Source organism: Trichechus manatus, unplaced genomic scaffold (assembly GCF_000243295.1).
Source record: "Trichechus manatus latirostris isolate Lorelei unplaced genomic scaffold, TriManLat1.0 scaffold00145, whole genome shotgun sequence".
In the NCBI taxonomy this organism is placed as follows: Eukaryota; Metazoa; Chordata; class Mammalia; order Sirenia; family Trichechidae; genus Trichechus; species Trichechus manatus.
Genome location: NW_004444081.1, coordinates 575014 through 599690, shown reverse-complemented (window position 1 = coordinate 599690; position 24677 = coordinate 575014). Strand labels below are relative to the sequence as shown.

At 46.9% G+C, this 24677-nt stretch overlaps 1 protein-coding gene across 3 annotated transcripts in view; it reads left to right on the top strand.

The window, feature by feature from the left end:
* OLFML2B (olfactomedin like 2B) overlaps nucleotides 1-19592 on the top strand; it is a 55664-nt gene extending 36072 nt beyond the window's left edge. For 2 of the 3 annotated variants that reach the window (XM_012558206.1, XM_004385748.1), the window contains exons 7-8: nucleotides 17744-17920; nucleotides 18503-19592. In XM_012558206.1, coding sequence (XP_012413660.1) covers nucleotides 17744-17920; nucleotides 18503-19104 — 779 coding nt within the window. In that variant the 3' untranslated portion in view covers nucleotides 19105-19592. The remainder of the gene's footprint in view (nucleotides 1-17743; nucleotides 17921-18502) is intronic. The other variant, XM_023740035.1, reaches the window with a different exon arrangement.
* The last annotated feature ends 5085 nt before the right edge of the window (nucleotides 19593-24677 follow it).

Here is a 24677-nt window from a genome sequence, read left to right as displayed (position 1 = left end):
TTCTATGGACTAGGCTTTCTGGTGGGTATTAGGGTATTTGGAGATGACTCTGTCAAGTTTTCTACAGTTAAGTTTACCAGGCCATGATATAACAAAGGATATTACTGGGGAAAATCTGAGAATAATGGCAGAGTGGGAGCAGGGAATAACCAATGCAATGGGCCCAGGGAAAAATCTCATGAACCCTGGCCCTGGAGAGCATGGGAACATTGTGCATCATGTGATAAGTTACCATAATAAAAGAATGGAGAAATAGACAAATGCAAGAGAGAGCATGAGTTTGAACTGGCAGCTGGGAAGGTTGAGGAAGCTTTTCGAAACAGGTCTATCATTTGAGTTGGGTTTTGAAGGATGAATAGGAGTTTTCAATGGAAGAAGGGAAATTCTTCAGACTGGTACATCTGAAGGAGCAGGGTGTGTTACAGAAACATGGAGAATGCAAGCCTGGGAGCTCCATGGCCACAAGATGACGCTGAGAGCAGTTTAACGTGAGAGTGTGGGAAAGACAACTAGAAAATTAAAATGGGAGTTAGCTACAAAGTTCTCGTCCAAAAAAAGTTAAACCTAGCAGCCCTCATTAGGTCACCATCAATAGTGATTGAAAAAAAATACTATTAAATGATAATTTTATGAAAATACTTGTTGAAAAATACACCTGATTTGACAGAGAACATGATTTGCCTTACACCTCTTCCCTTCTTCCCGTTTCCCATTCCCTTGGCAGTCTGGTTCCCTGTCCCTCCTCAGAATAAGGTGTCAACTACTGCCAGAGACAAGGTGGTGGAAGGAACCCCTGCCAGGAGCCAAACACCTGGGCTAAGGCCTGGTCTCTACCACTGAGAGCTCTGTGACCTTGGCCAAACCCCTTCCCTTCTCAGGGTCTCAGGTGAAATGAGAAATTTGCTAAGGACAATCTTCCTCCATACTACTCTAGGGTTTTCTGCAGTAAGTTTAACAAGCCATGATGTAACAAGGGATCCCTATTGGGGAAAATTTCCTAAATAATGGCAAAGTGGGAATAGGGGAATAAAATGGCACCCCAGGGCAAAATCTCATGATCCCTGGCCCGGAGGAAGCTGAGCCCAGTGAGGTTGGGGTGGGAAAAGGAGAGTCTTTTTTCCTTTCTTTTCCTTCTGAGCAAACTGGCCGTAGAGTAGAAAGCAGATTCCTCAGTGCATTGATGATCAAGTTTTTGAAGCTATCGGTCCTGCTCAATTTCCACAGAATTCCCTGGGGTCTGAGCAGAGGCCCTCACTTCTGCACCAGCTCTGAAAGACCTTGGCTTTGTGCTAGTGGGAACACAGCCCCTTGGCCCAGCACTCCACCGCCTCCTCTGCCACGGAGTAAGCTCCCCAGGGCCCCCATATCTCCACTGCTTCAGCTGCATTTCCCCACCACCCCTGTGCAGGTGATACAGTACTAGTAGGGAGGACCCATACACCTTGCATGTCCACAGGGAATGGTGTTTTCCAACCTGGGAGCCTTGTCCATCAGTGACTTCCTGGCCAGGATTGGAGTTCTCCACTGTCTCCATAGTCCACCTCCAGCCTGGGTCCCAGCACCCAGACCCCCCAGCTTGCCTCCTCTGGGTTTTGCCACCAGCAAGCTTTTCTGGTGCAACTCCCAACATGTCCCCTTCTGAGGTTGTTGGGACTGTGCCCCCTTCCACTAGCCTGACTGAGATACTGATGCCCAGGCAGGAGAAATCCTGTGTCCTGGTAGTCATTTACCTGGTGGTAGAAGCTGGGGGGTGGGGATGCATTTTTCCTTGATAGTTGTCTTAGTCATCTAGTGCTGCTGTAACAGAAATACCACAAGTGGATGGCTTTAACAAAGAGAAGTTTATTCTCTCACAGTCCAGTAGGCTACAAGTCCAAATTCAGGGCAACAGCCCCAGGGGAATGCTTTCTCCGTTGGCTCTGGAGGAAGGTCCTTGTGATGCATCAGTCTTCCCTTGGTCTGGGAGCATCTCAGCACAGGAACCTCGGGTCCAAAGGACACACTGTGCTCCCGGCACTGCCCTCTTGGTGGTGAAAGGTTCCCATGTGTCTCTGCTCGCTTCTCTCTTTTATATCTCAAAAGAGATTGGCTTAAGACAGTATCTAATCTTATAGACCTCATCAGTATAACTGCCGCTAATCCATCTTATTACATCATAGTGATAGAGTTTACAACACATAAGGAAATCACATCAGATTACAAAATGGTACACAATCCTACAATACTGGGAATCATGACCCAGCCAAGTTGACAGATATTTTGGGGGGACACAGTTCAGTCCATGACAATAGTCAATTTTCTGTTTAACTAGAATTACATTGTCATGTAGAGGATGTAAAGTTCTATCTCTGGGTTCCAGGTTCTGCTTAAAGACTAGCCTATAGAGTTTTGTTCAGAAGAGCTGGTATCCTTGCGTCTTGCATCTACTGCAGAAAACACAGGGCCAGATGTAGTGTTTTCTTCAGATACCAAGGAGGTGGCAACATGAATGAGCCTTGAAAATATGCTGAGCGAAATGTCATTCTCAAAGGACAAATACTGTGTGATCTCATTTATATGAAATATGAAAATAGAAACAAAAAATTATTAGTGGTTACCAGGGTATGAGTCGGAATCGACTCCACAGCAATGGGTTACCAGGGTAGGAGGGAAGGGGAAAGGGGAGTTTTTGCTTAGGGGGCATTGAGTTTATGTTAATGGTGGTGGAATAACTTGGAAAAGGATAGCGAGAATGGCTATACAACTTGAAAAATGTAAGCAGAGTTACTCAATCGTATGTGTAGCAGTTGTCCAGTTGGCGTCTGTTTTGTTGTATGTATTTTCACCACAATTTTAAAAAGAGGGGATTGCTCAGCGAACAAGAAAGGTGTGGCTGTTCAGGCAATGTGGAATTTTGGCAAGTTTGTTTTTGGGGATCACTTGTAATCCTTTATCGCTGTCAAGTGCCTCCCTCTGGCTAGTATCCCATGTGGATGGGATTTCCTTACGGGAACCTTCTCTGCAAACCTCTGACGTCCCTACCTGGCTGAGTGAGACTGTGATGTGCCGATATGTCCTAGTCATCAGTTCAGTAAAAGCCACTTGGCTGAAACAGACACAGACTACTGACTTGCCACCTGGGAAAAGCTGTTTGCTGTTTGATAAGTCTGGCGATTTTGACTTTGAGCTATTTTCAGATGTGGCTTTAAATGGGGCAGCTTTTAAAAGGAACATTTGGTCCCAGGGTTTCCAAACCTGCTTTTCGTTTCCCATTATCCTCAGAGGATTTATAAAATTCTCAGAACAGCTTCAAAACCAAGTCAATTAGAATGTATTTTTGGTTGTGAGGACAAACATTTGGCTATAGGGTAGCTTTAGGACGGGGAAGGACAGATGCGGTCAGCGATGGAGCCAGGGTGTGAAAGGAACAGGTCAGTGCTCCTGGGCGTCCAGTTGGTCAGGCTGCGGCCGAGGACTGAAACGTGTGCCACGTGGCCAAGGCTTTGCAGACGCCTACACTAATGACTGCAATTACTGCTTTTCTTTCTTTCTTTCTTTTTTTTTTTTCAGAAGAGGCTGGTTTGGGGTAAGAGGTAGGGAGAGCAGACAAAGGGGACAGTCAGAATTTTGACAATACCAGAGAGAGCCCTTCTCATTCTTGAACCTAGGAAACATCATGATCTGTGAAGAATGTCTCCCCCACAAAGCATTCGACCTCACAATCCCCGAGGCTTGGCCTGCCACCCAGCTGTGGGAGTGAGATGGCCAGCACTGTCTGCTTCTTGTCAGGAGGCTGGTCTGAGGCAGCTTGAGGAAGGTGATGCCAACAGGGGCAGGGCCAGTGTTTCCCAAAGCCTCCTCCACACCCAGACTCGGGACCAAGAATTTTCCAGTTAGCTGTCCAGCCACTTAACAGGCACCCGCCATAACTTCACGAGCACGCTCCAGTCTCTGTCCAGTCCTTCAAACCACTTGGAAATTGAGTCATCTTATAACACAGGAACCTCTGGCCCTAGATATGAGAATATAAATTGGAGACATTCCTTGTAAGTGGGTAAGACATAAGGTCCAAGCCACTTCTATAAGGATAACAGGTACACTACTTAGCCCATTCAACACTGCTCTGGGCTGGACTGTGAAGGTTCCAAGTGTGTGAGAGAGAGTTGGTCACTTCCATAAAGGAGCTAACTGTAAGGGGTGTCCTGGGTGGTGCAAGCAGTTAAAATGCTTGGCTGCTAATCTAAAGGTTGGAGGTTGGAGTCCACCCAGAGGTGCCTCGGAAGAAAGGCCTGGTGATCTCCCGAAAAATCAGCCATTGAAAACCCTGTGGAACACAGTTCTACTCTGACACACATGAGCATGAGTTGGAATCGACTCAGAAGCAACTAGCGGTGGTAAGAGGAGGCAAGCAGATGAGCTCAAGGTACAGCGGAGGCTGTGCGTGCGCCAGTGGAGGTGTGTCAGTTCTAACAGCACAGCTCCGTCTTGATCACGAACTCCAGGCTCACGGGACAGAGCAGGACCGTTCCAGCAGAGCGGACAGCATGTCCAAGGTGGGTGTGGGCAGTTGGAGGTAGCCCACAAGTACTTGCATGGGATGCATAAAGAGTGTGTCGGAGGGAATTCTGGGATAGGGAGGCAGGCCCCAATTATGAAGGGAATGAGAAGTCAGGACTTAATTCTAAAAGTGAGAGAGTCTAAGCAGAGAAATAATATTCAGATTCTTCAACTGAAGAGAAGTGTTGAGTGTTGTCAATGAGAAGGGGCTGTAGGTGCTGGGAATGCCCTGTCCTGGGGCTGCGTACAATCTTTTATTTGAGATAGATACATAAATATAATTTCAACTCAGGGTGGTGCGCGCTGTGGTGGAGGAATGTGTGGGGTGCTGGGAGATGCTGTGGAGCTGAGGTGAGGGGCTTAGGCAGCCTGGGATTCTCTTCTGGAAGGAGATGCTGACCTTGTGGTCCTGAAGGTGGAGGCAGAGAAGGAAGGTGGCATTGCCCTCAGAAGGACCAGAGCCAACGAAAGCACCGTGGCCGGGGCTAGCTACATAATTTGTGGGGCCCAGGGCAAAATGAAAATGCAGGACTATTTGTTCACAAAGCAAGGAAAAAAGTACCATTAAAGGTAGTGAAATATAAATCTTTTTCCTTTCTTCCATGGTCTCTTGCTCAACTTGTTACGGTGTTTTTTATTTGCTATTTCATGCCGTTGTAAAGAAAAATTTACTTTTACCAATCATCTTTCTAATGTGTAATGCCAGTTTTAAATGCAAATATAAAAGTATTTAACTTGTATGTAGAATCACTGAAATTACACAACCCATATTTCTTAGCTCCTACCAAAAAAAAAAAAAACCAAATCTGTTGCCGTCGAGTCAATCCCGACTCATAGCAACCCTAGAGGACAGAGTAGAACTGCCCCATAGGGTTTCCAAGGAGCACCTGGTGGATTTGAACTGCCAGCCTTTTGAAGCAGCCGAACTTTTTTTTTTTTTAATTGTACTTTAAGTGAAAGTTTACAATTCAAGTTAGTCTTTCATATAAAAATTTATACATACATTGTTATGTGACCCTAGTTGCTCTCCCTGTACTGTGACAGCACACTCCTCCTTTCCACCCCAGATTTCCCATGTCCATTCAACCAGCTCCTGACCCTCTCTGCCTTCTCATCTCACCTCTGGACAGGAGCTGCCCATTTAGTCTCATGTATCTACCTGAGCTAAGACGCACACTCTTCATGAGTATCGTTTTATGTCCGATAGTCCAGTCTAATCTTTGTCTGAAGAGTGGGCCGTGGGAATGGTTTTAGTTCTGGGTTGACATAGACTCCAAGGGCCATGCCTTCTGGTGTTCCTCCAGTCTCAGACCGTTAAGTCTGGTCTTTTTACTAGAATTTGAGTTCTGCACCCCACTTTTCTCCTGCTCCATCAGGGACTCTCAGTTGTGTTCCCTGTTAGGACAGTCATTGGTGGTAGCCGAGTGCCATCTAGTTCTTCTGGTCTCAGGCTGATGCAGTCTCTGGTTTATGTGGCCCTTTCTGTCTCTTAGGCTAATACTTTCCTTGTGGCTTTGGTGTTCTTCATTCTCCTTTACTCCAGGTGGGCTGAGGCCAGTTGATGTATTTTAGATGGCCGCTTGCTAGCTTTTAAGACCCCAGACGCCACTCACCAAAGTAGGATGCAGAACATTTTCTTAATAAACTTTTTTATGCCGATTGACTTAGATGTCCCCTGAAAGCATGGTCTCCAGACCCCCAACCCTGCTACTCTGTCCCTCAAAGTGTTTGATCGTATTCAGGAAACTTCTTAGCTTTGGCTTAGTCCAGTTGTAACAGCTGAACTCTTAACCACTGCGCCACCAGCTCCTGCATGCACATGTATTTTGTCCTTACCAGAACAATGGAATCACTGCAGAAAACTAACTCAGCTGTTTTTATTTCATTTCTTGAACACACATTCTACCGACAGTCTCTACCTTTGGCTTACTGATTAGTAAGGAAGAACTGAAAGGAAAGGAACTATGGGTTGCCATATCTCTCACTTTCCTTCTGTGTCAACATTTTCAGCCCAAGTGGTTGGCTAATACAGGAAAGTAATCAACTTGATGGCACCCAACAACAACAACGATGTAAGAAAGGATATGATAGGGTTCCTGGTCATTTGTGTTTCTTAGAACATCATTGCCTTCTTTATATGTTCAAAGCAAGCCCTGGTTCTAATGGAAAGTGTGTCCTCTGGGGTTATCAGGCCCCTCTTAGAGAACTTCAGAGGTAACACACTTACCTTGTATTCACTTTGAGTCATGCTGAACTCCCAGCACATAGCAGGTCCACTCGGAATTGTGAGCTGATGGGGCACAGCAAATGCTTTATGCAAGTGGACGACAAGGAAGGCAGACACGCATAAGGCGGGTTCTCTGCTTATTTGCAGACTCCATTGTCTCATCAGACTTCATTTACAAAACACAAGTTCAAAGATAAAAATACTAAAAATTTCAAGACAACAACAGCAGAGCATTAAACCAAGCACGGGCCCTTCTGAGCTTGGGTCCTGACTGACTGCACAGGTCACATGCACATGAAGCCTGCCCTGAGCATGGCACCGTAGGGAATACAAGCAGCTTGGTATGGACAAGAGACCTTAAGCTGGCAACCTGAGGGCTGAATTCATCCCGAGATTTGTTTTAACATTTTTTAACTTGAATGTGCTCAGGTCAGGCTGCTCTTCCAGTTCACCATAGTCTCTGTTGTTGCCTGTTATCTCACACTCAGACTGCTTCACTTGTTTTCAATTCCTTCCTGGGCCCCAGAGGCATTTGAGTTGGAGACCTCTGAATGAAGGCAGATGGCAAGAAGTAAGCATGGAGATCAGGAGGGATCAGTATGCTAGACTAGGACTTTGGGTTTCACCTGTGGTAGTGATGGTGAGTTATCCATGGATTTAAGCGGGTGTGTATTTTGGAAAGGCATCTCAGTAACTACTGGGTAGAACAGGTTGGCAGAAGACAGACTGGTGCCAGAGAGACCAACTGGTGTAACTGGAGTGGTCCAGGCAAGAGACAGTGAAGTCTAAAGTCACAGAGATAGGAGACAAAATGGCTGTGACTCAGTGACCAACTGGACTGTGGGTAGAGAAGGGGACATCAGGGATGATGCCCATTTGTTGGGCTTGGTTAGTTAGTGGTGTGCCATGCCTGTCTCTAGGACAGGAAATATAAGAGTAGTCAGTGAACTGAAGCAGATAAATCCCATTTTTAATTGAGTTTGAGGAAGCAGTAGGACACCCAGAAGAAAACCGTCTAGTAGGCGGTTGGCTGAACAGCACTCAGAAACAAGATCTGCACTGGAGACAGATGCATTTGTGAGTCAAGGGTAAAAGCTGAGTTTGCCCAGTGAGCATGGGAGGAATGAGAAGAAGCTAAAAGGGGGGCTCTAAAGGATGACATTTAAAAGGGGTGGGGGACACAGTTCCAGATCCAAAGAGAGGCTCAACTAAAATAAAAGGACTGGTTCTGTAAACCTTCATCTGAAGTGAGAAGAGCAGCACAATTGGAAGAGCATAGTCAATGTCACTGAACTGTGCATGTAGAAATTTTTGAAATGGTGTATCTTTGGCTATATATATTTTCACCAAAAAAAAAAAAGATGGAGAAGGGAGAGGGTTGACATGTCGTGGGGTTGTTAACCAATGTCATAAAACAATATGTGTACTACTGTTTAATGAGAAACTATTTGTTCTGTAAACCTTCAACTGAAGTACAATTAAAAAAAAAAGTTAAAAAAAAAATAATCAAAAATAAAATAAAATAAAAGGACTGGACAATGTGTAGGCATTTGGAGAATTTGAGTAGCAGTCAGGTTGAAGGGTTGAGAAGTATGTGGGCATGACGCATGAGTAGGGGAGCAGATGTCTTTGTGGGAGAGGCTTGCCAAGCAAGCGCCACAGCTGAGAACAGCGGAAGGGAAGGGAGGGTCTTGTTTGCAGATTAATTTTTTTAAGGTGGGCAAGATTTGAGCAGGTTTATATGCTAAGAGGGAAGAGCCCCTCCTTTCAGACCTTGCTGACCTTTGAAGCAAGGCCAACTTACCTCCAAGGACTACTGAAGATTCCATGAGTTACCACCTAGAAAGTACTCAACATTAGCCAACTCCATCACCATCATCTTTTGCAGCCCTGCTTTGGGGAAAAGTTCTAAGACGAATTGCAGGCAGCACTGTCTCTTCTCTTTGAACTACCTCCCATCTTTCTCTCAATACTCTTGACAAGGAGTAAACATGGAGAGTCTTCTCTAAAAGGCTGACGGTTTGCTGTCAAGGGTGGGAGCAGCTAAGCATCCCCAGATTCTCAGGCTGTGGAGGTGGGTCTGGGCCTCATGGTTTGCTGACCTTCCATTCTTAACCTTGTCAAATGCTCTGAAGCCACACTCACCTGTCCCCCTGCTCCTTCCTGGGCTTCTCCTCCCTGGTGCTGGCAGGTGTTTGCTGTACCTGAGGGCACGTGGAGAGCGGTGCTGAGGTCCTGGGTAATTGGGACTGGAGGCTGCAAGCTGGGACTTCCGTCTTCCTGCAGAAATAAGGACGCTGGCCCTGACCCGAGAAGCTGACTTCACCTGTATTAGTTTCCTATGCCTACTGTAACAAATTACTACAGACTTAATGGTTAAAGCAACAGAAATTTATTGTCTTAAAGTTCTGGAGGGCTAAAATCAAGGTTCAGCTGGCTGATTCCCTCTGGAGTCTCCAGGGGAGAATCCATTCCTGGCCTCTTCCAGCTTCTGGTGGCAGCCAGCATTCCTTGGTTTGTGGCTGCATCATTCTAGTCTCTGCTTTCATCATCACATCACTTTCTCCTCTTCTGTAGTCACATTGCCCTCTGCCTCCCTGTTGTCAGGATACTTTTGAGTACATTTAGGGCCCATCTGGACAATGCAGGATAACCTCCCCATCTCCAGATCCTTAACTAAGGATCTTCTCAGCTCCAGAACACTAGCTCCAAAGGACACACTCTTCTGGCACTACTTTCTTGGTGGTATGAGGTCCCCACGTCTCTCTGCTTGCTTCTCTCTTTTATATCTCAGAATAGATTGATTTAAGACACAACCTAATCTTGTAGATTGAGTTCTGCCTCATTAACATATCTGCCACTGATCCCACTTCGTTATCATCATAGAGGTAGGATTTACAACACATAAGAAAATCACGTTTGTGATGGTTAAGATTGTGTGTCAGCTTGGCTGGGCCATGATTCTCCGTGTTTTAATGTAATCACTCCCATGATTGAATATACTGTGAGTAGCCAATCAGATGAAAGGGAGTCTCCTTGGGGGTGTGGCCCCCATCTGTATATAAGCAGACGTTCTGGCTTTTTGCTCTCTCTGGATCCTGCAGCTGCTTCCTGTCATCTTATCTCCTGTTCTTGGGACTTGAGCTGTCAGCTTATCTGCCAAATCTGGGATTCATCGATCTGCACAGCCTGTGAGTGGGAGCCCTGCTCTGCGTAATCACATACGCAGAGTTCTTTTGCCATGTTGTTGCTGTTAGCTGCTGTTAGTTGGCCCCCAACTCATGGCAATCCCACGCACAACGGAATGAAACACTGTCTGATCCTGAGCCATTCCCATGATCTGTTGTGGATCAGACCCTTGTGATTCCTAGAGTTTTCACTGGCTGATTTTCAGAAGCACAGTACTAGGCCTTTCTTCCTAGCCCATCTTAGTCTGGAAGCTTAGCTGAAACCTAGTCAGCATCATAGCAATATGCAAGTCTCCGCTGATGAATGGGTGGTGGGTGTGCTTGAGGTGCATTGGCCAGGAATTGAACCTGGGTCTCTTGCATGGAAGTCGAGAATTCTACCATTGAACCACCAGCACTCCTCCTTTTAGAGGTAACATTCAGAGGTTCCAGGGACTAGGACCTGGATATCTTTGGGGAGCATTATTCAGCCAACCACCCCAGCATTAAGTGGATTCTCCAAGCACTCTGTGAAGTAGGCAGGGCATAACATTATGCTCATTTTACTGCTGATGAAGTTAAAGCTCTGTGAGGTTGTGGAGGCAACAGTCTTTGGAGTCAGAACCGTTTTGTTTTTTAAAATTATACTTTAGGTGAAAGTGTACAGCACAAATAAGTTTCTCATTCAAAAATTTATACACAACTTGTTTTGTGACATGGGTTGCAATCCCCGCAATGTGTCAGCACTCTCCCCCTTTCCACCGTGGGTTCCCTGTGTCCATTTGTCCAGTTTTCCTGTCCCTTCCTGCCTTCTTGTCTTTGCTTTTGGGCAGGTATTGTCCATTTGTTCTTGTGTACTTGTTTGAACTAAGAGGCACATTTCTTATGTGTGGTATTGTTTGTTTTATAGGCCTGTCTAATCTTTGGTTGAAAGGTGGACTTCAGGAGTGGCTTTGGTTCTGAATTAGCAGGGTATCTGGGGGCCACCGTTTCAGGGGTTCCTCCAGTCTGTCAGACCAGTAGGTCTGGTCTTTTTTTGTGAATTTGAATTTTCTTCTACATTTTTCTCCTACTCTATCCGGGACCCTCTGTTGTGACCCCTGTCAGAGCAGTCTCTGGTGGTAGCTGGGTACCATCTAGTTCTGGGCTCAGACAGGTGGAGGCTGTGGTTTTTTGTGGTCCACTAGTCCTTTGGACTAATATTTTCCTTGTCTTATGTTTTCTTCATTCTCCTTTGCTCTGGACAGGATGGGACCAATACATTTATCTTAGACAGATGCTCGCAAACTTTTAAGACCCCAGATGCTACTCACTAAAGTAGGATGTAGAACATTTTCTTTATGAACTATGTTAGATCAATTGACCTAGATGTACCCCAAGACCGTGGTCCCCAGCCCTCACCAATAACTTGGTACCTTAAGGTATTTGGATGTGTGTAGGAAGCGTCTATGAATTTGCCTTGGTCAATGTCTTAGTTATCTAGTGCTGCTATAACAGAGATACCATAAGTGGACGGCTTCAACAAACAGAAGTTTATTCTCTCACAGTCCAGTAGGCTAGAAGTCCAAATTCAAGGCGTCACCTACAGGGGAAGTCTTTCTCTCTGTGTCGGCTCTGGAGGAAGGTCCTTATCATCAATCTTCCCCTGGACTAGGAGCTTCTCAGCTCCAGAATACCAGATCCAAAGGACACACTCTTCTGGCACTACTTTCTTGGTGGTATGAGGTCCCCATGTCTCTCTGCTTGAGTCTCTCTTTTATATCTCAAAAGAGATTGACTTAAGACACAACCTAATCTTGTAGATTGAGTTCTGCCTCATTAACATATCTGCCACTGATCCCTCTTCATTATCATCATAGAGGTAGGATTTACAACACATAAGAAAATCACGTTAGATGACAAAATGGTGGACAATCACACCATACTGGGAATCATGGCCTAGCCAAGTTGACAGATATTTCTTGGGGACACAATTCAACCCATAACAGTCAAGTTGTGCTGACTCCCCCTATACTGTGTGTTGTCTTTCCCTTCACCAAAGTTAACACTTACCAACTATCTAGTGATATTCCCTCCACACCCTAGTAACCATCAAAAATTGTTTCTTTCTGTGTGTAAATTTTTTGAGTTTTTATAATAGTGGTCTCATACAATATTTGTCCTTTTGTGATTGATTTATTTCATTCAGTGTAATGCCCTCCAGATTCATCTATGTTGTGAGATGTTTCATGGATTCATCATTGTTCTTTATTGTTGCATAGTATTCCATTGTGTTTATGTACCGTAATTTGTTTATCCATTCATCTGTTGTTGGGAACTTAGGTTATTTCTATGTTTTTGCTATTGTGAATAATGCTGCAGTGAACATGGGTGTGCATATGTCTATTTGTGTGATGCCTCTTATTTCTATAGGATATATTCCTAGGAGTGGGGTTGCTGGATCATATGGTAGTTCTATTTCTAGCTTTTTAGGGAGGTGCCATATCATTTTCCATCATGGTTGTACCATTTTACACTCCCACCAGCAGTACATAAGAGTTCCAATTTCACCGCAACCTCTCCGGCATTTGTTATTTTCTGTTTTTTTGATTAGTGCCAGAAATGTCGAGGTGAGATGGTATCTCATTACAGTTTTTTTTTTTTAATAGCACAAATTAGTCTTTCATTCAAAAATTTTACATACAAATTGTTTTGTGACGTTGGTTGCAATCCCTGCAGTGTGTTAACACTCTACCGCTTTCCCTTTTCATGCGGGGTTCTCCGTGTCCATTTGTCCAGTTTTCTTGTCCCTTCCTGCCTTCTGGTCTTTGCTTTAGGGCAAGTGTTGCCTATTTGTTCCCATATACTTGATTGAACTAAGAAGCACATTACTCACATGTGTTATTGACTGTTTTATGCTATTGCTGTCGAGTCGATTTTGACTCATAGTGACCTTACAGGACAGAGTAGAACTGCCCCATAGGGTTTCCAAGGAGCAGCTGGTGGATTTGAACTGTCGACTTTTTGGTTAGTGGCCAAGTTTTTAACCACTGCGCCACAAGGGCTCTGAATGTTTTATAAGCCTGTCTAATCTTTGGCTGAAAGGTGGACTTCGGGAGTGGCTTCAGTTCTGAGTTAGCAGGGTGTCCCCGAGCCATAGTCTCAGGGGTTCCTCCAGTCTCTGTCAAACCAGTAAGTCTAGTCTTTTTTTGTGAATTTGAATTTTCTTCTACATTTTTCTCCCACTCTGTCTGGGACCCTCTATTGTGATCCCTGTCAGAGCAGTCGGTTGTGGTACCTGGGTACCATCTAGTTCTTCTGGGTTCAGGCAGGTAGAGGCTGTGGTTCAAGTGGTCCATTAGTCCTTTGGACTAGTGTTTTCCTTGTGTCTTTGTTTTCTTCATTCTCCTTTGCTCCGAACGTGATGGGACCAATAGATGTATCTTAGATGGCTGCTTGAAAGCTTTTAAGACCCCAGACACTACTCACCAAAGTAGAATGTGGAACATTTTTTTCATGAGCTATATTATGCCAGTTGATCTAGGTATACCCCGAGACCATAGTCCCCAGCCTTCAGCCCCAGTAACAGGGGCTTACAGGGCTAGGTGGGAAGGAGAAAAAAAAGAAAGAAAAAAAAATGGTGGTGCGGCAGGAGGCAGCATGAAGGGGTGTGAGGTGAGATGGTATATGAGGCTAGCTGGGGGGGAGAAAGAAAGAAAAAAAAAAAGCAATACAACAGGAGGGGGCAGGGTGGGTCCACCGGGTGGGGGAACTTGTATTGTGGGCCTCGGCGGTGGGCGCTGCTGGGGTGGGGGGGTTCTTGCTTCTACTCACCAGAAGGGTGAGAAGTAGGAAAGCGTGTTTCTCTGGTTACCAGGTGCTCTGTCTCCTGTTGGGAGCTCCGTGAAGTTGCTTTTCTGTACATCTGGTCTGGGGTCGTTCCTGGCTGTGTTTCAAGATGGTCATACTGTGCCATGTTAGTTGGCAGGGGACCTCCACTCCGTATCTCTCCTCGTTCTGTTTTCCATCAGTTTCTTCTACCTTTCAGTGTTTGCTGTAGTTCTTTGTCCCTTCATTTGATGCTCAGGGTTCCAGGATTGACATTTGTTATCTGTTTTACCTAGGTTTTCCGGTCTGTGCTGCAGAGGGACAGCATGGTGCGTCTGTCTAGGGCGCCATGTTAACTCTGCCTCAGAACTAGTTTTAATTCCATAGTTTTGCCATTTCCTGAATGTGGGACTTCAGACAATTTTCTCCTCCTCTCTAACCTTTTTGTTTCCTCATCTATAAAATGGAGACAATAATATCTACCTTGCAGGGTTGTTGTGAGGAATCAGTGAGACAGTGTACATAAAGCATTAAGCAGACAAAAACCAAAAAGCCAAACCAGTTGCTGTAGAGTTGATTCTGACTCATGGCGACCCCATATGTTTCAGAGTAGAACAGTCCTCTGGAGGGTGTTCATGGCTGTTACCTTTTGGATACAGATAGCCAGGCCTTTCTTCCAGGGCATCTCTGGGTGGATTTGAACCACCAACCTTTTGATTAGTGGCCCAGTGCTTAACGATTTGCGCCACTCAGAGATGCCATTAAGGACCCAAGAAATCAAAGTCATTGCTAGAGTCAGTGTTCTGAGGATTCCAGAAACCTGCCCAAGACAACACAGTCAATAGCAGGGCTGAGACCACTGGCACCAAGCCCAAGGCTCATCCTGCTGCCCACCTTAGGGCCCTGTCATTGTAGAGCTTTGTGCTAAAATGGGGCCATGAGGATACCTGGGGGCTTCCCAGGGCAGCCCAGGACATCAAAATCCAGATCAGTCCTGGCTTTTAGGAGCCTGTCTGCAGTTCCTATGTCTGGTCTCAGCAGTACCCATCCCCATCCCTGACAGGTGAGAGGAGCAGAAACACCACACCTCACATGGCCATTTGTGGGACTTTGGAGCATGGGCTGTGGTGCATTCAACAGGTAGTTGGTATCCTTGCTGGGCTTTGCCAGGGGAGGGGGCACATGAAGATGCCCCTGCATTGTAGGGCATGCTAGGGCTCACCACGGTGCAGACGGAGAGCAGCTTCTCCACTGGCAGCCAAGCCCCACTGAGTGCCAAGGAGTGAGATATTTTCCATCAGGCCTCTGCTGATGAGCTCAGTTGTGGGGGAATGAGGCACTGGCTGGTAGGCGCTATTGTTTGTCTTACGGAGACTGAGTCCCTCCAAGCTCTGTCAGACCTGGACCTAATAAACCCCACACAGAGCTGCCTAAACCCTGCCAACTGCACCCAACTGTGGGCTTGCCTGGAAAACAATGTTCTTCCCACTTCCACCCACCCGGCTGCCCCAGACCCAGGGCCAAAGGCACAGCAGCAGGGCTTGAGCCCTTCCGTGCCTACTTCTAGGGGAACAGAAGGATGGCAGAGGGAACAGGTTTGAGCCATTTGGAAATGGGAGGTAATCTGGAGTTAGAGAACTCTTAGTTCAAACTGCAGGCCTTTGTTACTTTTGTCCCAGGTAAGTGTCAGGGCAGTGGCGTCACTAGGGTTGGTGTCTCCCAGTGCAGTAACTCATGGTGTCACCACCCCCATGTTAATTCCACAATATTGTAGCTAAAACACTAGAAATTTTGACAAAATCAGCAACTATAAAAACACTGGCAGCAATGAAAACAATAGCATATGCTTATAGTGCGTGCAGATGAAACCACGTGATTGGAAGCGTCATTGTAATTGGGTAATAATGACAGCTCTGACCGGAGCACATTTAGAAGGTTCAAAAAGTAAATTAGCCTAGAGTTTTTAGCTTTGTAGGTATATTGATACATGTAAGCTGGGCTTACGAAAAATGAATTTGTTGTTATAACTAATTGCAGAGATATTTTTATAAAAAATAATAAATTTCTGCTGAAAAACTGCACAAAAATTTTGTAGACATTTTGGTGTCACCCCCTCGGACAGTGTCACCCGGTGTGGTCTGCACCCCCCGCACCCTCCTAGTGACGCCATTGTGTCAGGGATCCAGTGTCGGCATCACCGTTGCACATCTGTATTGCAGGTCTTGATGGCAGATGGTGGGGTGGCGGGGGGTTCTGGTCTCAGCTGACAGGATATGCTGGAGGAGGTTGTGAGGTCAGGATTCATCTGCTTCTTCCATTGCCGTCTTTCCACCCCCTCCATAACCCAGTAGCATGGGGACGGAAAGAACGTGTGTCGTCAGTCATGTGTGACTTCAAAATCATTCAGAGCTATGTTCAATAGATGTATACTAAGCATTGCAGGCTTTAGTCTTGGTCTAGTACCCAGAGTCATTCTAGTGGTCTTTTAGGGGCTGTCCTGGGCACCACGTCACTGATAGTCACACAGAAAGCCACTCAGAAGGGCATTGCTGAGTTCCTGCCCCATTAAAGCAGACTGGACCCTTGAAGGAGCCAGAGTAAGCTTCTTGATGCAGGAAACTTGGTCTCCTGCCCTCCAAATCCCCAGCTGGGGCCCTGGCATCCTGCCCAGGTAGTGCGAGAGGCATGGGCTTGAGGACAGCTGTATAGGACCCAGCAGCTGGGCCCCAGGGGATGATATCTACTCCAGTCATCACTTGTCTCCACTGTGACCCAGCCCCAAACACCCAGGGCCAAGGCCTTCTGGGGCAGCACAGAAGCTGGTGGAGGTCAGTGACCCTGGTTACACCAGGCAGAGTCCTCACCACTGGTCACGCTTCTTGTCAACTGTGTATTCACCCAACTATCAAAACGTTTACTGAGTGCCCACTATGGTGCCACTTTGTGTCCCGAGCACTGAGAACACAAAGAGGTAAAGCCACAGACCCTGCTCCCCTGGAGCTTATGCTCTGGTTGGGAAACGGGTGTGGAGGGAAGAGAGATGAGCAAGAATCCTTGAGATGCAAGACGACACATCCTGTAATAGAAGTACGTCCATGGTACTGTGGGAGCACATACAATGAAGAGTTGGCTTTTCAGAGGGAGGTGTGGTGTCAGAAAATAGAGGATTTTGGATCTTAGGTCTTTGAGGCACATTTGTAGGATTGAGAACAGCAGGAGCAAGGGCATGCTGGCATGAAAGTAGAACAGGATGGTGTTATGGATAGAACTGTGTCCCCAAAAAATGTGTATCAGCTTGGCTAGGCCATGATTCCCAGTATTGTGTGGTTATCCTCCATTTTATCATCTGATGTCATTGTCCTGTGTGTTGTAAATCCTAACCTCTATGATGTTAATGAGGCAGGATTAGTGGCAGTTATGTTAATGAGGCAGGACTCAATCTACAGGATTAGGTTTTATGTTGAGTCAATCTCTTTTGAGATATAAAAGAGAGAAGTGAGCAGAGAGGAGAAGGGACCTCATACCAGCAAGAATGAAGAACCAGGTGGGGAGCGCATCCTTTGGACCCAGGTTCCCTGTGCTGAGATGCTTCTAGACCAGGGGAAGATTTGATGACAAGGACGCTTCCCCACAAACAACAGAACAAGAAAGCCTTCCCCTGGAGCTGGAGCTAGTGCCCTGAATTCAGACTCTCACCTCCTAGACTGTCAGAGAATAAATTTCTGTTTGTTAAAGTCATCCACTTGTGGTATTTCTGTTACAGCAGCACTAGATGACTAAGACAGATGGGGACACTAAATAGCTTTATAGGAGTACAGTATGGATGATAGGAGTAGCAGGAGATGATGCTGGAAAATTTTGGAGGGATCAGGTTATACAGGTCTGTTAAAGCTGCCAGAGTTCAGACTCTAGGTGGGGGAGCCAGCAAAGTTTTGAGGGGTGGGCATTATTAGACTGCTTTTTTGTACGATCATCCCAGCACCACCATCCACCTCTTCTCCATCAGGAAGGTGCAAGGACACCCTCTCCACAATCACCGGGCCGATCACCCAGAACACATATGGGCGGAACGAAGGAGCCTGGATGAAGGACCCCCTGGCCAAGGATGAGCGCATTTATGTGACCAATTATTACTATGGCAACACCCTGGTGGAGTTCCGGAACCTGGAAAACTTCAAACAAGGTACGTGTTATGGTTCCAACTCAGAAGCTTCTTCCCTTCATGGCTGTCCTCTGTTTTGATCATGACTAGGTCTCTTTGGTGGTGACAGTAGATGAGAAGGGCAAAGACCTTCTGATAGTGAAAGGACCTTCTCTGGTGGAGGGAGGTCCCCCTTCCGCCCCCCTCACATTCTCTACTCTCTCTTCCCTCAGCTCTGCCCCTCCTTCCAGCCCTGGGAGATGGACGACCTGCAGTCCAGCCCAGAAGGCAGAAGGGCTGCACCATAGTAGTGAAACATCCTACTTTCACATAGCTGTTGACCATCTGCAAACTATGCTTATGTATATTAACACGCTTGATCCTTGATACAACTCAGTGAGGCAAGCAGAAATTATTTCCATTTGACAGATGAAGATGCTAAGGCTCAGAATGGTTAAGTGATTTGCTATACAAAACTAGAAAATGTCAGGGCCAAGACATGAACCCAGGTCTCCAGACTCCTAGTCGATTGCTTGTCCCATCCCACTAGGCTGCCCCTCATTTTGCTGGCAGGTTGTCTCTGCAGCATTGCCCTGAAGCCTCCTGCCTTCTCACACCCCACAGGTCGCTGGAGCAATTCCTACAAGCTCCAGTACAGCTGGATCGGCACAGGGCACGTGGTATACAATGGTGCCTTCTACTACAACCGGGCCTTCACCCGCAACATCATTAAGTACAACCTGAAGCAGCGTTATGTTGCCGCCTGGGCCATGCTCCATGACGTGGCCTATGAGGAGGCTACCCCCTGGAGGTGGCAGGGCCACTCCGACGTGGACTTTGCTGTGGATGAGAATGGCCTGTGGCTCATCTACCCGGCCTTGGATGATGAGGGCTTCAGCCAGGAGGTCATCATCCTGAGCAAGCTCAACGCCGTGGACCTGAGCATGCAGAAGGAGACCACATGGCGCACGGGGCTCCGGCGGAACTTCTATGGCAACTGCTTTGTCATCTGCGGTGTGCTGTACGCCGTGGACAGCTACAACCAGCGGAATGCCAACATCTCCTACGCCTTTGACACCCACACCAACACGCAGATTGTCCCCAGGCTGCTGTTTGAAAATGAGTATTCCTATACTACCCAGATAGACTACAACCCCAAGGACCGCCTGCTCTATGCCTGGGACAATGGACACCAGGTCACCTACCATGTCATCTTCGCCTACTGACACGCCTGTCCCCCGCAAGCAGAAGCTGCAGAGGGGCCACTAGCACCTTGTATGTATGTGTGTGAGTGTGTGTGTGTAGATGGGTACGTGTTGTTTAAAATATATATATTATTTTGTATAATATTACAAATGGTAAAATGACAAGTTGGGTCTATTTTTTTCTTTTAAACGTGGATTGTAGATCAATCCATACGTGTATGTGCTGGTCTCATCCTCCATGGTTTATATTTTTGTGCAAATAGACTTCTCCTTTTGACCACTAACCACCTTCCTTCTAACCCCCAACCCCTCCAGCTCCCAGATCTCAACTGTTGTAAAGGTTTCTTCATCTGGGTCTTGTAGGCAGACAACACCAGGAGCAGGAGTGAAGGAGGCAAGAAAGAAGTACTAAGTGGTGGGGAAAAAAAAAAAATTATGTATTGGAGAAGTTTTAAAAACCCAGAAAAATACTTTTTTTTTTTTTTAAATAAAGAAGAAATTTTAAATCACCTAAAAATGCTTTCTTGCTTATCACTGATATTCCTGGTCATGTGTTTAGTCCAGAGGGAGGCAAGGTGTGGTGTTCCACAGGGCTCTTCTGAGCACTCAGCTGTGTTGCTGTCCAGCTGCTTCCAAGGAGCTTCCTCTCCCCTCCTGATCAGGGCTTTCCATGTGGGCGATTTGCAATGAGCTGACCCCTGTGCTCTTTTTAATTTTGTGATATTGACCCCTTCATTTCTCTTACACCGTCAAACCAGCTTCGTTGCTCTGTTCTGCTTTTTTTCTAGTCATTTCACCTAAGATGTGGGAACCTGTTCATTCCTTAGTCTAGCTTAACACGGCCTGGTGTCAGGCACTATATTAGTTGCCTGTGGCTGCTGTAACAAATTACCACAGACTGTATGACTTAAAGCAATAGAAAGTTATTCTCTCACAGTTCTGGAGACAGAAGTCTAAATCAGTATCACTGAGCCAAAATCAATGCGTCACAGGGCCACACTCCCTCTAGAGGCTCCGGGGAGAATCTGTACCATGCCTCTACCAGTTCCTGGTGGCTCCTGGCATTTCTCGGCTTCTAGCTGTATCACTCCAATCTCTGCTTCTGTCATCACATTGCCTCCTCCTCCTGTGTGTGTCTGTGTGACATCTCCCTCTTCCTGTCTTATAAGGACATTTGTAATGGCATTTAGAGCCTACCCGGATAATCTGGGATAATCTCCCATCACAAAATCCTTAACTTATTCACATCTGCAAAAACCCTTTTTCCAAATAAAGTTAACATTTACAGGTTCCAGGGATTAGGACCTGATATTTTAGAGGTCACCATTCAGCTCACTACAGGCACTGTTGAGAATACAAAGCTGACTATGACCTTCTCCCTGCCCTTCCTTAAACTTTAAATCCTTCCGTTCTGTCTCCCTCCCTTATGTCTCCTTCCTTCCCTCCCCCTCTCTTTCTGTCTCTCCTTCTCTCTATAGTCCACTCTCCTACCTAGTCCTGAAAATTCAGCCAGGCTTTCCTTCCCCCAACTTCCCCTCCAGGAGAGGGCCTGATTCTAAAACAAGGCCCCTGAGGGAAGTGCTTCAGGGACAGGGAAAAACTGCTGCCCTCTGGTGCAGGGCTGAGACTTCTGTGGTGCCTGTTGTCCACAGTGTGCTTTTTTCTCCACATTAGACAAAAGAGTGGACAGAACATCTGAAACACCTTCAACAGGCTTCTGAGGTGGGGGAGAGGCGGACCCGGTAGTGATGACCGGGGACGACAAGCACGCAGTACTGCTGAATGGCACTTCCCTCCATTCAGGGAGCAGCTGCTGCTTGGGGAGCCCTCTGTGCAGCCCTTAGGGCCCCTCACCACCCCACCACACACACACTCCCCACTCAGTCCCTACACTGCTTACATCTCCCCACAGAGGTGGGTGGCTTCACATTTTCAAATTTTCTCGTATTTCAAATTCCAAACATTTTCAAGTAACACCCAAATGGCTTCACTTTGTGTTGGGGTTGTTTGGGTCAAATTCTCCTCAGTAGGTGCAAGCACCTGTCAGGCTGGGTGGTGGGAGGGTTAGAGGGAGGGAGATGGTACACCCTGGGCTCAAAAGAAGTTTGGTGGATGAAAGTGGCAATAGAGCTGCCATATCTGGAGGAGGAAAACCCCTCCCCAAAACCCTATGCTCTCTGTCAAGCCCAGGATTGGAAACGGAAGCGGCTACCCAGGCCTGAGCCCCTGGCAGGGCTGTCCTGAGGGGCTGACTAACCCCTAGGAGAGCCGCTGGTGGGGAGCGATAATCACATGGAAAGGTTGTCTCGATCTATCATCTGTCTGCTTGCCTAAAATGACATATTTACAACTTCCAGACTCCTGGACCAGGCTGGTCCTACCACCCCCGCCTGGGGCCCTCGGTGTTGGTTGCCCAGTCAGTGCAGGACGTTCGTCCTGTCACTGGCTGGGTCCAGCCCCCAGCTCAGGCTCTGTGCTACTGTCCTCTTGATGCCAGAGCCTCCAGTTACCCATTCTTCAGGTCTCTGATGAACCCCCTAAGGGCTAGGCTAACCTGGTGTCCAGAAAGGCCTCAGACCTCAAGGTTCCAGGGCAGGGGGATCTATGAGGATAGGCCTCAGGAGTCAGCAATCAGGGTCAGGGCTCCGTCAGGCCCCAGCTCTCATACAAAATAATTGGTTCTGGGAGGGCTGGCTGGCAAGCATGTGTGGAGGGTCCCAGGACACAGGCTATGCCCCATGGACAGCCAAAACCAGGGCTGGGAAGCCTGAAGGCGAGAGGGGCAGAGCAGGGGTCAGGCAGGCAGTATTGCCTAAGCCAAAGCAGACCCGCTTCCCTGACCTCCATGGCCAGGATCTGTGGGCCCTGGGACCAAGGTGATCAGCAGGTAAGGAGGGCAGCTCCTCACCCCACGGGGCTGCACGCAGCCGGCATGTGGCTGACTCCAGGATCAGGCTGCAGCCTGGAAACTCACGTGGTCACTTTTCTGAGCATTAGTTCTCCTGTTGTAGCTCCTCTGAGACTCCTCCAGGACCCCTCTGTAGTGTGTCCTCACGTCCTGACCCTCCAGTTTAGGAGGTATGTCAGGCAACTCCCACTGCTGGGAAAACAAGGAACAGGGTATGAGGAGCCGCCTGCTGGGAATGCAGCCCCCCGCAGCTCCCCAGGCACCTCCCCCGCTCCCCCGGAAGGAGGAAGTAAGAAGAAGAGGTCGCTGGGGCCTGTAGAGTGGATGACGGCAGGCCTGAAGCTGGGTGGTCGGAAATAACTTCCCCCAGAACATCTCCAAGTAGTTTTCTCATCATGGGATTAAATTCTGGAAACATCAACACCTAGAGAATGAGTTTCTCAGAAGACCGAAGAGGAAATAGCTGTGCTCCAGCTGTTGATGTGAGCCAGACGGGAGACCTGTGACCTAACCTTCTCAGCCTCATTATCTCATCTGTGAAATCATGGGGTGTTTTCCAGCTCTCTCTCATATTTGCTGACCAGCTCTTCTCCAAGTTTAATAGCCCCTCGCCAAACCTAGAGCATTTTAACTGCTTGACACTGATAATGATAGGAAATACATTTACTTATTTACTTTTTTTTTTTTAACTTGTAGAGTACTTCCCAACTAATTTCAAAAATAGACAAAAAGGAAAAAGTAACAATTCTCCTTCCATTCTTTTTGCGTTTAGTTTAAGAGTACATTTCTTTGTTCAGGAAATATGCATGGAACGACTATGAAGATACTGAGTGAACAAGACAAAGTCTTGCTCCAGGAAGTTTATGTGCTAGTGGGGGAGAAAGAAAAGAAGCACCAGCCTCGTGGCCACGGAGGTTAAGCGTTGGTGGGAGTTTCCACCGACCAGCCGATCCGCGGGATAAAGATGTGGCAGTCTGCTTCCATAAAGATTAGCAGCCTTGGAAACCCCACGGGGAAGTTCTCGGTCCTATAGGGTCGCTGTGAATCGGGATCGACTGTATGGCAACGGGTTTCGAGTTTTTTGTTTTGTTTTTATGACCAAATCCAAACCCATTGCGGTCCAGTTGATTCTGACTCATAGAGACCCTATAGGAGATAGCGGAACTGCCCCATAGTTTCCAAGGAGCAGTTGGTGGGTTCGAACTGCCGCCTTTTGGTGAGCAGAGGAGCTCTTAACCACTAAGCCACCAAAGCTCCTTTTTTTAAGGATAGCTGGCAATCAAATAAAGCAGGAAAAGGATATAGAGAAAGATCGGAGGGGAGGGAGTTGACTTTCGTGTGCGCAGCTCTGAAAGCCTGTCTAAATAAGGTGCCATATGAGCAGGAAAAAAAGGTGGCGAGGGTCTGAGCATGCAAATTCTCTGAAAGCAGACCATAAAGAGCAAAAGCCCTGGAAAATCCCCGCCCGAGTGCGCCATCCCAGTGGTCCCTTGGACCCTTAGTGAGGCTGGTGGAAGTACATAAATCAGGGAATACCACCGAAGCTGCGGTAGGCGTTAGGAGACTCAACGTTTTCATCGCTCTGCGCACGCGCATGCCCGTGACTGACCTCTAAAGCAGTGGCGCTACTATTGATTTGGGGGTTACATTTAAGTTTTAGCAAGTAGTCGAATTTGCATATATGGAATCAGTGAACAATGAGGACCGACTGTACCTGCAACCATCCCAGCACATTGGGCAGTGAGAAAGTTTATTCTGATGTCACTTAATATTCCAATGCGCCTGAACACAATTGGTTGACAGCAGGCGGGTCTTCTTCAACTGCTACCACCCGGGAGAAAAGGGACGTTGACATAGGAAACAGTCTCCCGGGCCTGGGTCTTAGACCTGCCTCCCCTACTTGAAGTATGTGTGACCAAGCATAAGTCACTTACCTTTCTGAGCCTGGCTGTCATTTGTAATACGGGAAAAGAACCACACTCAGCCCACAGGGAAGATAGATTTAAGGAAGAAGCAAGTAAGGCAACGCAAGTAAAACTAAATGAAAACGCTGGCCATTTTCACTGTCTAAAGCTGAATTCCTTATTTTTATTCCCCAAACTAGCTCCTCCTTTGGACTTCCCTAATGGTCTGCTGGTCCCCTGAGATATAAGCTTGGGGGTCCTCTGTTTATTCCCTCCTCTCTGGGTCTCCACAACAGCTTGGTTACCAAGACCTCAGCTATTCCTACCCTCCCATAGGCATTGGAGCCCTGGTGGTGTAGTGGTTAAGAACTATGGCTTCAAACTAAAAGGTCAGCAGTTCAAATCCACCAGCTGTTCCTTGGAAACCCTATGGGGGCAGTTCTACTCTGTCCTGTAAAATCACTATGAGTTGGAATTGACTCCACGGCACTGGCTTTTTGGCCCACAGACACTACGAGGCGATGGATTCTAGGGGTAAAACCCCAGTTCTCCCGTCTGGCTGTGTGATCTTGGACAAGACACTTAATTTCTCTGAGCCTCCTTTTCCTCATCTTTAAAATGTAGTAGATCTGTCTTTTAGGCTGTTTGTGGATTTAATGACATAATATATAATGCACAATGCAAATAATAATAATAATAAAAACCAAATCTGTTGCTGTCGAGTTGATTCCGAGATTCAGATGAAACATTTTGGGCAAGAAGACTTGGTGCTCAGTATTTTC